At 32.2% G+C, this 17551-nt stretch overlaps 2 protein-coding genes across 3 annotated transcripts in view; one reads left to right on the top strand and one right to left on the bottom strand.

The window, feature by feature from the left end:
* Nucleotides 1–13538, bottom strand: part of LOC127716456 (syntaxin-binding protein 4-like) — a 52956-nt gene extending 39418 nt beyond the window's left edge. The window contains exons 1-5 of one of the 2 annotated variants that reach the window (XM_052222671.1): nt 13507–13538; nt 8560–8679; nt 6900–6979; nt 5763–5858; nt 5095–5164 (exon numbers count right to left, since the gene is read on the bottom strand). In XM_052222671.1, coding sequence (XP_052078631.1) covers nt 5095–5164; nt 5763–5858; nt 6900–6979; nt 8560–8621 — 308 coding nt within the window. In that variant the 5' untranslated portion in view covers nt 8622–8679; nt 13507–13538. The remainder of the gene's footprint in view (nt 1–5094; nt 5165–5762; nt 5859–6899; nt 6980–8559; nt 8680–13506) is intronic. The other variant, XM_052222672.1, reaches the window with a different exon arrangement.
* Nucleotides 13539–13584: 46 nt separating this feature from the next.
* The window catches only part of LOC127716265 (ubiquitin-like protein 3), a 31521-nt gene continuing 27554 nt past the window's right edge, over nt 13585–17551 (top strand). Inside the window, exon 1 of the mRNA XM_052222425.1 lies at nt 13585–13904. Within this exon, the coding sequence (XP_052078385.1) occupies nt 13875–13904 (30 nt within the window). The 5' untranslated portion in view covers nt 13585–13874. The remainder of the gene's footprint in view (nt 13905–17551) is intronic.

Below are 17551 nucleotides of genomic sequence, written 5' to 3'. Positions count from 1 at the left end.
AAAACTTAATACACGGTTAGAATCAGCATATTAAAGAACCCCAAGAATTCAAGAATAAAACCCCATTGAAATTGGTCAAGAAATAAGCAATTTATACGAAGTATCTTCTTTTGAACAATACTGTGCAATTGAATATTTCTTGCTATTGCGCAATACTGTACAATTGACAATTTCTTGCTATTGCGCAATATTGTGCTATTGGATATTTCTTGCTATTGCACAATACTGTGCAATTGAAGATTTCTTGCTATTGCGCAATACTGTGCAATTGAAGATTTCTTGCTATTGTGCAATACTGTGCAATTGAAAATTTCTTGCTATTGCACAATACTTATTTTATAATAATTTACACATCCTGTTTGGTGTGTATCTCCTACCATATCGTTATTATTTGCTTTTAAATATAAAACAGAAATAACCAACTTAAAATGGAAAATTTTAAAAGAAAAAAAAAAGGAAAAAAAAAAAAATCCCCCCCCCCAAATTTTTTGAACCCCCTTATGATTCATCACCCCAAAACTCAATCCCAGCTTTTCCTTTGTGGTATGGTACCTTGGAGTACAATTTCAGAGAGATCCATACACTTGAACACAAGTTATTGTCTGGAAACTAGAAAAATGCTTATTTTTGGCCCCTTTTTGGCCCCTTATTCCTAAACGTTTTGGGCAATTACCCCCAAAATCAATCCCAGCATTCCCTGTGTGATATGGAACCTTGTGGTACAATTTCAGAGAGATCCATACACTTGAACACAAGTTATTGTCTGGAAACTAGAAAAATGCTTATTTTTGGCCCCTTTTTGGCCCCTTATTCCTAAACGTTTTGGGCAATTACCCCCAAACTCAATTCCAGCTTTCCCTTTGTGATATGGAACCTTGTAGTACAATTTCAGAAAGATCCATACACTTACACACAAGTTATTGTCATGAAACTAAAAAAATGCTTGTTTTTTGCCCCTTTTTTGGCCCCTTATTTCTAATATTTTGAGGCAATTACCCCCAAAATTAATCCCAGCATTCCCTGTGTGATATGGAACCTTGTGGTACAATGTCAGAGAGATCCATACACTAACACACAAGTTATGTCTGGAAGTTACAAAAATGCTTATTTTTGGCCCCTTTTTGGCCCCTAATTCCTTAACTGTTGGTACCATAACCCCCAAAATCAATCCCAACCTTCCTTTTGTGGTATTGAACCTTATGGTAAAATTTCATAGAGATCCATTCACTTAAACTAAAGTTAGAGTGCGAAAACCAATGTGTCTTCGGACGACGCCGGACGACGCCAGACGACGACGACGACGACAACGACGACGACGACGACGACGACGACGACGACGACGCCAACGTCTTACCAATATACGACCAAAAAATTTTCAATTTTTGCGGTCGTATAAAAAGTAAAATAACAAAAATTTTGAACTCCAAAGAAAATTCAAAACAAAAAAATTATGCCTAAGCATTAAATTACCATAACACAATAATTTAGATTATTCCTATTCTGAAAATCATTAGGATAGAACTTCACTGCAATATTTTTTTGTGTATCAATGATTTTAATTACAAAGGTAAAAATTTACTCTTTGACATTAAAAACTCCAAAGTTTTGTATTAGGTTTCTCATTGTTCTTTAAAATATTGTTCCTTATTCATTCAACTAGTGGTGGGGTGATAAAATGAACAGTTGACTATATGAAAACTGAGGTCATTCTCATTTTCAAAAACAATTAAATTAAATCAAAGAAGAATACACACATTGTTGTGTATAAATACTGCCATTCCTAACCTAAAGTATCGGAAAACAGGAACTAGGTTTTTGACAGATCTGAAAAGTGCTCACAAATTTTAACTCATCACTGTTGTGCTGCTGACCAAATATTGAATATTCTATTCAGTAGCGCTGGTAAAATGTGCGACCAAATTTATAAAGTTCATTCAACATATTGAAAAATTTTAAGTATCAGCAAACAAGAGGTAGGTGTCTGACAGGTACAAACTAGAGGCTGTGTCGCTCACCTTGGTCTATGTGCATATTAAACAAAGGACACAGATGGATTCATGACAAAATTAAGTTTTGGTGATGGTGATGTGTTTGTAGATCTTACTTTACTGAACATTCTTGCTGCTTACAATTATCTCTATCTAATAATGAACTTGGCCCAGTAGTTACAGTGGAAAATATTTTGTAAAAATTTACAAAAATTTACAAAATTTATGAAAATTGTAAAAAATTGACCATAAAGGGCAATAACTCCTTAAGGGTTCAATTGACAATTTTGGTCATGTTGACGTATTTGTAGATCTTACTTTGCTGTACATTATTGCTGTTTACAGTTTATCTCTATCTAAAATAATATTCAAGATAATAACCAAAAGCTGCAAAATTTTCTTAAAATTACCAATTCAGGGGCAGCAACCCAACAACATGTTGCCTGATTGGTCTGAAATTACAGGGCAGATATATCTTGACCTAATGAACAATTTTATCCTCATCAGATTTGCTCTAAATGCTTTGGTTTCAGAGATATGAGCCAAAAACTGCATTTTACCCTATGTACTATTTTTTAGCCATGTCGGCCATCTTGGTTCGCGGGCGGGGTCATTGGACATATTTTTTAAACTAGATACCCTAATGATGATTGTGGCCAAGTTTGGTCAAATTTGGCCCAGTAGTTTCAGAGGAGAAGATTTTTGTAAAAGATGACAAAAATTTACGCAAAATGGTTAAAAATTGAATATAAAGGGCAATAACTCCTTAAGTTGACTCATTTGTAGATCTTACTTTGCTGAACATTATTGCTGTTTACAGTTTATCTCTATCTATAATAATATTCAAGATAATAACCAAAAACGGCAAAATTTCCTTAAAATTACCAATTCAGGGGCAGCAACCCAACAACGGGTTGTCCGATTCATCTGAAAATTTCAGGGCAGATAGATCTTGACCTAATGAACAATTTTACCCCATGTCAGATTTGCTCTAAATGCTTTGGTTTCAGAGATATAAGCCAAAATCTACATTTTACCCCTATGTTCTATTTTTAGCCATGGCGGCCATCTTGGTTGGTTGGCCGTGTCACCGGACACATATTTTAAACTAGATACCCCAATGATGATTGTGGCCAAGTTTGGTCAAATTTGGTCCAGTAGTTTCAGAGGAGAAGATTTTTGTAAAAGTTAACGACGACGGACGAAGACAACGGACGACGGACGCCAAGTGATGAGAAAAGCTCACTTGGCCCTTTGGGCCAGGTGAGCTAAAAAGTGGTCATACCATTCTGTTCACTAGTACCTCAGAAAAATGTGACTTAAATATTTGTTGGGCTAACAGACAGACAGACACACTGACAAGATAATTATAATATAACAATATTATATTACATGATAGTATTTCAGCTAGATTGACACTGCTAAATGAAAATTTGATGCATCCAAAGCCTTTTACTGGATTAATTACTTCATCCAGAACACTCAAACGAAATTTTGAAGCCAAGGATGTATAAATACTAAAATACTTTACAAGATACATGGTCAAAAGGGAACTCTAAAGTAAATAATGTTTCCTAAAATACCTGAAATTAAGCATTCAACTTATCTTTTATTTGAATTTTTCAGGGGAGATAACTTTGCATAAATGTGTTTATTTCAAAGGGAGACAATTAAACTGTGGAAGTACTGCAAATTAACCAAATGTAACATTACTCTATGCAAAAGCCCCTTTTTCATATTTATTTCATCAAAGCAATTGATCTAGACAATGTTTTCCTAAAAACTGACTTCTTTCTATACAGTATGTACAGTTATTGATTTTTTTCATTCCAGAATGATTTGTCCCTGTCAATCCACGACATATATTTTAAATACTGTTTTTCTGGAAAAAAATGTGTAAAGGGTTGTGGGGAACCCTGTGTCTTGCCTGCAGTTGCTGCTGTTATTGATAAAGTGTTATGTTGACTTAAAAAGTGAGTCCATTTATCAGTTAAACACATTACAGAATTTATTAAAAAAAAAATCAAAACTTTTTCTTTAGATGCTATTTCATGGTCTTGAAGATTAGCTTCTGTCTAAGTTTCATAACAATCTGTGAAGGTTTACAAATTTATCATGTCAAAAAAGTTTAATCAGACTGACTGTAAATGTTAACTGTATAAAATGAAGTTCATCTATCAGAAAAATACTGAAAATGAAAAAAACATATTTTCAAAAGTTTGCTTCAGACATTATCTCTTAATCAGAATAAAGCTTCTGCCAAAGTTTCATAAAATTCTTTGATGGTTTGATAAAGTGATTGATGCGTAACAAACTTTAACCCCAGGCTGTATCTATTTGATAACTGTAAAGAAAAAAACTAAGTAAATTTATCTGTTATATACAGAAAAATGAAAATAAATACTTTCAAAATTTTGCTCTGAATATTGTATTTTGGTCATAACTAAACTTCTGTCCAAATTTCCTACAATTCCAAGAAGGTTATCAAAGTTATTTGATGACTGAAAAACTTTAACCTCAGACTAAATCTGAATGTTAACTGTAAAAAAAACTAAGTCAATTTATCAGTAACATACGGAAAATTGAAATACATATTTTAAAAATTTTGCTTTGGATACTGTATTTTGGTCATTAACAAGCTTCTGTCCAAATTTTCGAAAATTCCAGTAAGGTTTGACAAAGTTATTGATGTCTAAAAAAAATTAATCACAGACTGAATCTAAATGTTGTTGGCGTTGACAACAACAGAATCTAGGATCGTTATGTCTCGCTTTAGTGACATTTATGTTGCAGGCTCGACAAAAAAATATAAGGTATAAAATGTGTACTAATGTTTTACTGAAAACATCATGTTTGTTGACAAGGAAATTTCACTTTGGTGGCAGGGGTTGTTATAAGGTTGCTGTTTCATTGATGTTTATCTCACATTTCTTTTTTTCAAATACATAGCTATTAGAAAAATAAAAGAAAAATGTGTCGGAGGACACGAATGCCCACGTTCAAGCTTTGCAACAAAAATGGGACGGATGGACGGAAGATGGAAAGTGAAGGGTAACACTTAATGACCCTGTTGCCTATGGCGCGGGCATAAAACTCTGATGTCTACCTCTCATTTGTAACACCTTCCAAACTTTCATCGTTAACTCTCAATATGTGGTCACCTGACTGCAGACGACCTACAAAAAAAAAGAAAAATCCTGAACACCAATAAGTCAGAAATTATCCAATTAAAATACACATATTGAGAGATAATCTCAAAAGCATTTAAAAAAAACCTGATTAAATGCTGTTCTCTAAATATAGTACAGAAAATATAATCTTCCAAAGAGGTAGAAATTAAAAGCTATTATACATGTTATACAGAAATAAAACATGATTGAATGCTGTTCTCTAAATATAGTACAGAAAATATTAGCTCTCAAAGAGGTAGAAATTTCAAGCTATCATACAGAAATACAACAAAGTGTTTACAATGTTGGAAACCCACAGAACTATTTGAAAAAAAATTAAAACAGATTTGCACAAACATATGAATTCTTCCAATTTTCATTCCAGCATTATTTAAAATGCTGGAGAATTTGTGTTGATCCACTACTCAGCATGTAGAAATGGTAAGAAAAATAATCTGATTAACAATAAACTATGTACACCCACATATACACATGATATGACATCACCATGCCAAGTCACACCTTCATATGGTGTGAATTAACCCTGTTGTGTTGCATCTACCCAAGGTGTGAAGTAACCCTGCCAGGTAAAACTCCCACTCACCATCAATATCAGCCAGCCCTCCTGGCAAAACTCTCTTGACAAAGATACCATTGTCTTGTCTGCCATCTAAACTACAGCCTCCACAGATCTTTATACCTGAAAATAAGTTAATAATGTTAAAATGACATTTGCATTACATCTGTCATAAAAAGTGATAGTGTTCAACATTTTCTAGGGACTTTCCGATCTTTTATTTTGGTTTGTTTTTTTCCCTCTGAAAAAAAGCTGGTTTATCTGACTTAAAAAGGGACTGTACTTCATACGTCAAAACGACCATTGAACCTTTATTTTTTGTTGTGTGTTCTGAGACCAACTTATTTTTCGCGGATACTTTATTTCGAGTTTAGCCCTTGCTAGCCCAATTCGTGGCGATTTAATTTGCTATTTTCAAATTTACTTGATGTAATTAAACAAGGAAGGATCAAAGATTTAAATTTTTGCGACAATTTATATTCGCGTTATTTTTCTTTTGTGAATGTCACGAAAATAAATCGCTCATGAAAAATTAGTTGGTTTACAGTATTTTTCCTTCTGAAAACATACAAACTATACTGGTGCTTAAACAGTGAATTGTTATCTTTATCATGTTTATTAATCATGTTAATAGTAATTCATGAGTAAAAAATTTCAAAAAACTTGAACCACACACTTTACCAGAAACATTTCATTGGATATATAGCAGTTTGACAAACACTAATTTTCATTATTGAGAAGCTTAATATTTCCTTAACAATAGAAAGTGATTAAAACATTCAGCTGATTTTTACAGAGTTATCTCACTGAAGTGTTATGTGCCACCTTAAGGGAGAGGTTAATTGTGTGGAGCAATTACTGTTTACTGATAAGTTAAACATGTTTTTGTCACCTGACTATAATCATACATGACTTACATGTACGTCAAATTATATCATGAACATTTGTTGGGGGGATATATATTTACATGCCTTCCCATGCTACTAAACTAATATTTGCTTGAGAGCAACAAAAACACATCTACTGCCATGGCAAATTTATTCAGAAAGAGACAAATTACATCACATGCCAAAATTACATCATTATACAAAGGGACACAATTCTCATTACTTTACTACACAACACAATAGGATCATATATATACATGTATATGACAATTCTTACCTAGACCTTTAGAGCAATCATCAAACTCTATCTCCTCTGCAGCTCTAGACACTTCATCCTCCTCATTACTGAAATGTAAACTGAAAAATTTCATCATGTAAAATACAAAAAAAAAAGTCTTCAAATTTTAATGTGAGCAAAAGAAGAAAAATGTATTGATATATTCAACTGTTACGAACTATAAATACTTCATAATACTGTAAATTCAGAAATTATTGTGTGCATTTATTATTGTGAATTTGGAGAATGGACAACAAAAATGTGAGACTATTTTTTGCAATTTAGGGAAGTTATATGTATCAGATATCAGATTGCGAATTCTTATAATTGCAATATTCACCCAGTTGCAATAATTTCAAAATTTACAGTAGTTGAATACATCATTCAATGAGACAGTTGCCAAACAGGATACTCATAATAAATCACTATTCTTTGAGTGCATGATATAATAAATGTAGCCTCCCTTTATTTTAACCAATCAACAAGTCCAGTAACTCTTATTCTCAAAGTACATGTGTATATTACAAAAATCAAAAGGGGGTAACAGTGAGATGTGCTTGAATGAACATACAATAAAAATAAAATTGAGAATGGAAATGGGGAATGTGTCAAAGAGACAACAACACGACCATAGAGCACACAACAGCCGAAGGCCACCAATGGTGTATGTATATATACTTTTGCTACAAATAAGTCTAAATTGAAAACAACATTCAAACCTATGATTGCGTTGGATAAAAACCACAATTTTTACACGTGTGCATACAAAACAAATTTCTTGGTACAATGTGGTAGAGTGGTCTAAATACAGCACAAACAACATTTTTCAAAAAACCAAAAAAGTGAAAATGTATATTTAAACAAAATGCATTTGACCTACAGGTCGAACAACGGATGTTCTTAAACCCTGCTGACTGCCATTGGCGATTGCCAAATAAACGGATCACAAGATGTAACGAAATGGATCTTTATTATACATATATATATATATTCTTACTTTTAATACATATATTCTTGAATTGAAAAGTAACTCTGAATTGTAATATATTCATTTATATATGTAATAGTATGAAAACAGATTTGATACAATATGGTATACGACCATACCAGTATACGGTATGAATTTTTCTCATTGTTGAAGGACGTCTAGTTGCCTATAATTGCTTTATACATCCACTTCATTTGAACTTTGGTCATAGTTGTCTCATCATGCTCATTGGCAATCATACCACATCTCCTTATTTCTATATTGTGAAATTATATTTGTGAATTTAGGATTTGTAATGTAAACTTCCTCTCCTTGTTTTCACTTCCGTCTAATTGCATTTAAAATTTTATCAAAAATGAGGATTATGATCATTGTTGAATATTGTACACTGATACGGTGATCTGTAATTGTTCACGTTTGTTCTATAGCATGTATGGTCATTATTGTTTAGGGGCCAGCTGAAGCCCGCCCGTACAGGATTTTGTCCCTGCGTTGGATACCCATTGGTGGCCTTAGGCTGTTTTCTGCTCTTTCATCAGATTGTTGTCTGTTTGACACATTCCCTGTTTCCATTCTCTATTCTATATGGATAGGTGACTAATAAACAATCATACCACATCTCCTTATATTCATAATCACGTTAACATGGTTAATAATGCCGAATGTATATACCTTAATCCATTTAATAGTTCCTCTTTATCTAAAACTTGGGTTATGCACACTGTCGTTGACATAATCTATTTCAGTAAAGATCAACATCAGGAAAAATTTCCATGAAATAGTACAAAGTACCTGAAAAAGAAAAAAAAAGTTGAACCCCTAAAAGTTTTGTCTGTTGCATTAGCATGATTATCGGCTGATTGTCATGTGATATTTGTGAGAGAAAAAAATTTGAGGGGGGGGGGGGAAGAACTGCAGTGAACTCTTAAATTGATTTGAAGTCATCTCAATGGCCAATTAAAATCGACAAGGTGCACATGTTTATGTACATGTACATTGTAAGGAATTCATTTCAACCTTCACAAAATGCTGACACAGAGATATGTCTCGCCTTTATCATGTTTATCAAGATTACGTAATTTTGATAGTATAATACTGTATTCATACAAATACTTAAATTACAATGAAAAAACTTTCAATATGTATGGCTATACAAAAAAGATTGTTGGTTTCCCCCTAACCCTGCTATATCTGTTTTTTCCTCCAGGTCACTTCTTTTTTCTAATGGATGAAAAGAGCAAGACTTTCTTTTAAGACAATTATCAATGACACTTTGATTGTCTGATAATTTCTTTTAAAAAGTTTCATTTGTCATTCTTAAAGTTTAAAATAGCTTATATCACAATATAGACAGATAGAACAATATATAAATTAATGTCAAACATGTTTTTTTCCAAGAATTAAGAATCCTGTCAGTGGTTTAAGAAAAATTTCTCTGAAAAGAGAAACTGCATGTGTCTTGTTTGATTTTTTGTAAAAAAAATGAATTTTGGCAACAACAAAAAAAAATATTTTGCCACAACTTGCCATCCCACAGTAGAACTGGAGTGGGGTGTTATTAACACCTGGGTAATTAACTTATTAGACTGCAAGATTCTTGCTTCATCATGTTCATAAGAAATAATGTTTATTATGCCTGAAAAGTTTAGATTGCACTTTCAAATATTACATGTATAAAACTATTAACATGATTAATGAAGAAACTTAATTTTCTTTTCAAAGATTACAAAGGTAGATATTATTTTTAGCTCAATCAGGTTAATAAAGCCTTGCCCTAATCCAGCTATTTACAGATATAGAATTGCAGATTAGCGGAACCTGTCTGAAACGAGGAGGAGGGTGTTAATAACAATACATGTATGTGTTAATTCTGTAAAAATATAGCTTTTAGACATACATTGTATACAACATGCATAACATTTAAATTTTTTTTAAATATATTTTCAAATATCGAAAATATCAGTGGGGAGAGGGTGCAGAGTCAATAGGGTAAAACTAAAAAAAAATTATTTGATTGGACAAACTTGATATCTATGATAATGAGTACATGAGTTACATAATTTATGAGTAATAATTGAAGGTATACCTGTTACCAAAAATTTCTAAAGGTTAATAAAATCTACCTAATGGAATGCACATTATGTACAATAAATAATAGTTCAGCATGTTCAGTGGACAATACAAGATGGAGGCATCACAGAACAGACATAGACAGCTGTGTACAGGTAAGGGAGCAACCATTTAACTTCAACATGTTCAAGGGGGGGGGGGGGGGGGGTTATGGTTTTTTGTCTGAGTCAGAAATGTTTTTTTTTAAATAATAAAAATTTAAAGGGGCATAACTCTAGAACGGTATAAGTGACGCCACCAAAATTCAAACTTGATCTGTATTTAGTGGTAATAAGCATTGTGTATAAGTTTAATAACATTTGGTTGAGGCAAACTAAAGTTGGAGAACGGAAACCAACTTTGGGACGTACGTACGTACAGATGGACAAGGGTAAAACTTAATGGCCCCTCCGCTACAGGGGGGGGGCATTAAAAATTATACACACCAATCTTTTTTGAGTCATACATATAATTAGAGGGGGTATGTGCTAGGAAAATGTGTGATTTTATCAAGAACAGAACTGTTTTCATGAATTTTAGGCTTAAACATGTGAAAGGTTTCCTATCAGTCTATTCTCATGAAACAGAGCTTCTAACAGATCATACTTCAATAAATCAAAGTTATCTGACTTGCATGTATGGAATTTTTAATATTTTGCATCATGCGTTTATACTGCCAAATATATCAGTCAGAGCTCAGAAATAAATGAGTCTTATTTTGCTTTTGACTTGTAGACCGCGAGTGTCTATATTTGTAAGTTTCCTGGGTTATCTTTCTGTATGTCAAAACAAAATATGATTTATGTTCAATGGGCTTGTTTTTCTACTTCTCTACTCCTTGTGATTTTATCACGTTTAAAAAGCCAATATAAAAAAAGATCTTTGTATTTTTTTCATAGTTTGTGGAAGAAAAATGATCATGATGCTATTCATGCTATTGTTCAATGTTAAATCTAGAGATTATCATTTCCAGCCAAATTTTCAATGGCTTATATCTCACAAACAATAACATGGACCTTTCATGTTTTTCTAATTTTTCAGTTCTGTTTAATATCTATATATATTTTGTAATTAACAATTTATAACAGTCATGACAGTCTTTTAAAAATTTGTTATTTTAAAACAGAGCAGTCAACATCCTTAAACAAGCTAAGTAATTAATGTGTAAGTTAAAAATATCTAACCTTCATCAAAATGTTGCAAATGGAAATGACAAATACATGTATAAAAAGATCAAGCATCAACATGAAATTGTGGCAATATTTTGTCATCTGAAGAAAAATATGAGAGAGAGTCTTGAAAAAAACCCAGAGACAATGCAATGTTTAAAAAACTTTCTAATGAAACTTTATACAAGCCAAGGGTTTTTTAATTTGTTGATTTACAGATTTTTTATGTAAAATATTCAGGTCAGTAGGTCGGGAAAAACAAAAATTTACAAGATATAAATATGTCTAGAATTTCCGTATATTATAGCTTTAAATATTACATTATTTGTGTACTCCTGTTTTTGTAATCATGTCTAAATTTTTTAGTGCCAAACGATTTTGCTCATGTGTTTTAAACATACAATGCATCTTATCCCCATATAAATTTGTAAAATGGACAGCTAGCAGGGGCATGTGCATTTACAAACAGAACATGAATGGTCATTTCATGATGAATGAAATTAAAGATTCTTATACTTTGCTTTCTACGATCAGTTTTCACGAAACAGTGAATAATGAGCTTCAACATGTTCAAGCAGGAAAACATGCGAAAAAATTGTTTGTGCACAGACAAATGGCAGATGAACAGATAATAAGAGTGTAAAAATAATAAATATCTTGCATGTTGCTTTTCATCAATTTGCATGAAACACACTCACAGTGAATAATGAACTTAATTAAACAGTCAGGGGTACGTACTACTTAAACAAGTGATTTCAGAATCACTTCTTCAAGTGATTTTGGCTGTGAAATATTAAAAATTTTCACAAAAATAGACACAGGTTTTTTAAAATCACTGAAACAAGTAATTTGAGAAGTTAAAATGTAATCACTTCAATAAGTGTTTAAAACATTTTCTTGATATTTTTCCCACAAGGTGGATTTTTTTATTGGTAAAAAGACAAGAATTCCATTGAAAAAACACCTATGTACATGTACATGCAGAAATTATCTTTTGCTTGATAAGCCTGTCAGTTTTTACAGTTTATTCAAAATATACAAAAACTGGAATAATTTGTAAATCAAGACAAAACCTCTAAGTAGATCATTCTACCACTAAAGAAAACCAATCAGGTTACCTAATATTGTTGACCTTTTCTGATAGTAAGAGTAGTTAATGAATATTTGATTACAGAAAAATTCCCAAGGGTACTTTTAAAAGCTTTAGCACACTCAAACTTACAAAAAAGGGATAATTGATCTATGTAGGAAAATTATAGAGAAGTTTGTCAAAATATGGAAAATCATTGAAATTAGCATTTGAAAATCAAAGGAAACACCAAAATCACTTAAATAGGTGATTACTGAATTTATCAAATCACTGAAATAGGCGATAATGAAATCACTTGTTTAAGTAGTACCCCTGACTGTTAACTTAAAGCACAAAACATATCAAATATTGTAAACACTGTTAACTAAAATAACCTTTTAATAGCTATATATAGTCCCACCAAAAAAACATCATTATATAGCTGCGGAACCGTAACTCTAACCCTCCTTATTATGTTTTCTGATTTGTGCTGACCCCGCTAATTGTAAAAAAAATATCAAAAGGACCCAAGAGCTACGGTTCCGCAGCTAACCATTTAGTCCAAATAATTATGATGTCTGGAAAGGCTATTTTAATTGTTTCTGGGACACCATCCCAGTTCTGCCAACTTTTAATAATGCAAATGCGTGAGATTTGGCCAAAATCGTAAAGATCAAAGAGAAAAAACAATAGATCAAAGGAAAATGCGTGAGACTTGGCAGCCCTGCCATCCTTAGTCCAAATTATTATGACGTCTTGAAAGGCTATTATGTTTTTTTTCTTTGATGCCTTACATCGACGTCGATGTAAGGCGTCAAAGAAAAAAAATATAATAGCCTTTCACGACGTCATAATTATTTGGACTATGCCATCCTATGACATAGGAAAAAAATAAAATAGCCTTTCAAGACCTCATAATTATTTGGACTACTAACCAATGTATAATCATTGATAATGTATTTGTTATTCAGCCTCACATGGATATGGGCTAATATTCCCTGTCAATACCCAATATCACATGAGCCTTCAGGCACACTGACAGGGAAGATCCGGAATAATATATTTAACCTGTTGATAATATTTATAGGTCTCGAACAAATTACGGATAGCTAAAAATAAAATTATAAGTGTGTGATAAGAGTTGACGATGTACATTGCAACAGGTTGTGAGCAAGCTTAACCGTTTGTTTGATATAATCTGTGAACGAAATAGCTGCAAATAAACAAAATATTTGTGATATAAACTTTAAACCTTATCAACATTAAACTTACAAAGTTATTTTTTTCGAACCGGAAACAAGAATCACTCTGCAACGCAGGCGCAAATTGCTAATTTTCCCGAGATTCATCTAACGGCCGCCATAACAGCTGAGAGAAGTTGTTTATCGGCTCAAACAAAGATCTACTAGAAAGCAAGGATGATTTGGAACTATTTATGATTATATTTGCTATTTAGCTTAAACTTATTCTCCCAGAAATGTACTGTCTACTTAGATATCAAAATGAAGATAAAACAATTGAAAGCTGAAAAATAAACAAAACGGTGTCACAACAAAACCACTGTCACTGACACTTTGCTATCCTGTTTCCTCAACAAGTTAAATTAAAAAAAACGCTCCATTTATTTGTTTTGTTAGAATATGGGATCAAGAGGCGTACCTGTGGATAAGGTAAATTTGTTGAAGAGATGGTAGGATAGCTATGCATGTACATTGTTTTTTTTTACTTTGTTGAGCATTGTAAGTGACCAATAATAATGATCTCTAGACTCTAAGAAAATTCCTCTGTTCTGACATTTTATATATCTTATTGCTATTTTTCCTTCATTACTGCACATCACAGGCATTCCCATGATTCCTGTAAAACTTGGACAGGACAAGAAAAAATTACCAAAACCTCAATATACACCGGTTGACCCAAGGTCAGTCACAAAAAATGAAGTCATCGAAGATTCAGTTATCACTGTGATGTAATAACATATGCATTGTGGCATAGGAAATTTAAGGGAAAGCAGAAAAATTCCAAAGTCATCTATACACCTTCATGGATTTTTCAAGCATTCCACAGGTTCCAGTATTCGGATGGAAGCAAGTTAACTCGTACCACTAAAAGTCAACTCGTACCAATGTTAACTCGTACCACTGCGAAGTCGTTCCCTTGCGAACTCGTACCATTAAAAATATACTAGAACACACCTGCAGTTCCGTGACTGAATTGAAGTACCTACGCCTTATTTTTAGTCTGGATTTTCATCTGATAAAAGTCCTGCTGATTATAAGGTGCGCAATTTTTCTATGCTTTTCAAAATCTTTTTGTTTGAACCCGACCTGGTTTTCTTACTACAACTGGAAACTACATGTGACAATGGTTGAATTTAGAAGTGTCAATCCCTGTATAATGTTCAGGTGTGATTATGACCCGTGTATATAGCAAATCCCAACATCAACTTTTTTTTTCTCTGAACGCAAATTTTCCTCAATAATATCTTCCATTTTGAGAGTTTTGACTTCGATTCGGAAAGGTTGCGCACATGCGCATTAGCACTGATCTTTTAACTCGAATCAACCTGAGTAGGACAAATCGAAGTAGGCCACGCATCCTTGAGTTTTCTTAATCCAATTAGCCAAGGAAAAATCAGCTACAAATTGGTCATTGTGATTTCAAATTATATACTTTTTACAGACTTATGAGGTATTGAGTGAAATTTAAATATCATTAAACACCATTTGAATGCATTTAAATAAGTTGGTACGAGTTTGCAATGGTACGAATTTACCGTGGTACGAGTTTGCAGTGGTACGAGTTTACTATGTACGAGATAACTATAATTCATTCGGACCCATTCCCAACTGCAAAACCTCAACATTTTTCCCAATTTCGGGAGGAAAAATTCCCAAAAGAGATTTTAAGGGAAATCTGCCTGCCGGATTGAAAATTGTTCAAGTTACGTTTTAACCTATATTATTCATGACAGCAATGTTCTTTTTGTTTAACCGCTATATATATAGCTAGCGTTATTGAAAATTGCAAAGAAATAATGTGTAAAACTGAGGGAAAACATGTCTGACTGACAAAATACAGCTTCGTCGAATGGCCGCTATAAACATTTGATAAACAGGATATGTAGACAAATGTAATACAGGATCAGATTGTGGGAGCAGATAAGCATGATCAGGCTAATTCAGGGTTATAGTCTATGAAGGTGCAAAAGGGGGTACATTTTTTAAGAAGTATGGTATTTTGATATTAATATAAACTTGATCAGTCAGAGATATAACTCTATATGGTTATTACAGAAAATAACTTGTGTGTGTTATTACAGATACTTTCATGAGTTATCTACTCTTTATTCCTTAAATTTTCTAAATCTGTAATAACATATGTTTGTTATTTGTAAAATAAATCAAAAATATTTTAATTTATAGTGGGCTCTAGGGAACTCTTGAGACTTTGCGCAGAAACTAAATGCATAGCCTTGATAACTAATTTTTAAATTAAATTAATACATTTTTGATTAACCATGGTAAATCAATGAGACAAGGCTTTTAAGGGATAAACTTAGCTGTAATAACAAGGCTTAGTTATTAAAGGAATGTAACTTATTATATGAGACACTTGGGAATTACTCGGAAGCTTGCGCAGAACCTCATTACATGCTCTGGTCATTATTTCTTACATTAAATTAAAATACATTGTAATTAAGCAAGATGTATGTCTCATCAAATGCTTTGGAGTGATATAGAGAAGCTGTGATAACACCCTTTAGTTATTACAGGCATATTTTTTCTGTAATAACATAGGTACAATGTATACTATGCAAAATTGTCAAACTATGAACTGTTATATCTTTCTATAGTTAAGTATACATAAAGACAATAGTAATATCAATAGAACTTGCATACATTTTAACTAAACTAATGATGTATATTGTCCCTTTGAAAACTGTAACATACATATGTTATCACAGTTCTTATATTTTTTGTCCAAAATAACAAATGTATGTTATTTTTCTGTAATAACCCTATAGAGTTATATCCCTGACTGTTGATTGCCTTGTCAAGTTTAAAAACAAAAAGGACAAGAAAATAAAATTATAAATGGCCATCATGTAGTTTCTTACCTTATTTTCACAAAAAAAGATAATTTCTAATGAACTATACACATTTAAATTCACATCTGGTATCACTACTAAAGTCAAAAAGTCTGAAAAGACCAATTTTTTGTCTGAATTTGCATGAATCTTTACTCGACATTCTTTCTTTGACTGAATTATTTAAAAAAAATCTTAACATATTATGAATTTGTCTAATGAGGTTCTTGATTTTTCTTGACAAGTGTCTTGACAGTATTAAAATTGTCTAAAAATTTCTCAACACTTTCTGTTTCATCTGATAAGCGTCTTGATTAGTCTCGACCAATTCTTGACTGTCTTAAATTTGTCTCGATCAGTCTTGACATTCTTAATAATGTCTGAATATGTCTTGACACATTCTTGACAGTCTTAAAGCTGTCTGAATATATCTCGACACATTCTTGACGGTCTTAAAGATGTCTTGACACTATCTCAACTGTATAAATCTCGCTTGAAATGTGTATAGACACAGTCTGCACTGTTTTAACACTTTCTTTTGCTTTTATATACCCATTTTTATTATCGCTAAACTAAACTTAGAAAAATCAAGGATTTGTATAGAAAGATACCCTTTGGGTGCACCTATGTGGAAAACCCCGAATGACCCCCATGTAGTTTAATTTTGATTTAATTTTTATTAAACGTTTAATTAAATTGTTTTCACTTGGAATATATATATGTCGAAGTTACTGACAAACAGCATTTGAGATTTTTCCCGGTCAAAATTTGCTTTTCTAAAATTTGTGACTTGAGGCAGTTTTAAAATCATTTAAATGTGACCATGTGTCTCTTTTGAACCCTAACATTCATCTTGTGCGTGTGTGTGGCTAAAAAAGGGGGGACTTTCGTTTGGGACAAAGAATTTGTTCCCATCTTGATTCAAAAACTTATTCATTTTTTTTAGAACAACCAAAAACAATTTATATTCAAAATTGAGTGTTGAATTCATAATTTTTTATCAAAACTAAATATTTGTTATACTTTCCTCCTGATTTTTCATGTTTTTTTCTCAAGAAATCATAGAACAAAAAAAATATTTAGATCTTAATTATGCGTGTCTGTTTGAGATCCATTTCATAAGACCAATGATTTCTAGAGAAATCATTGATGGGACACTTTATAAATACAGTTTTCTATTATTCCTGGAGTAGATAATAGTTTTCTTTTAATCTTTTGTAAATTATC

The sequence above is a fragment of the Mytilus californianus genome, unplaced genomic scaffold (genome assembly GCF_021869535.1).
Source record: "Mytilus californianus isolate M0D057914Y unplaced genomic scaffold, xbMytCali1.0.p SCAF_9, whole genome shotgun sequence".
NCBI lineage: Eukaryota > Metazoa > Mollusca > Bivalvia > Mytilida > Mytilidae > Mytilus > Mytilus californianus.
Note: the sequence above shows the minus strand (reverse complement) of the source record. Positions and strands in the feature narration are given on the sequence as shown.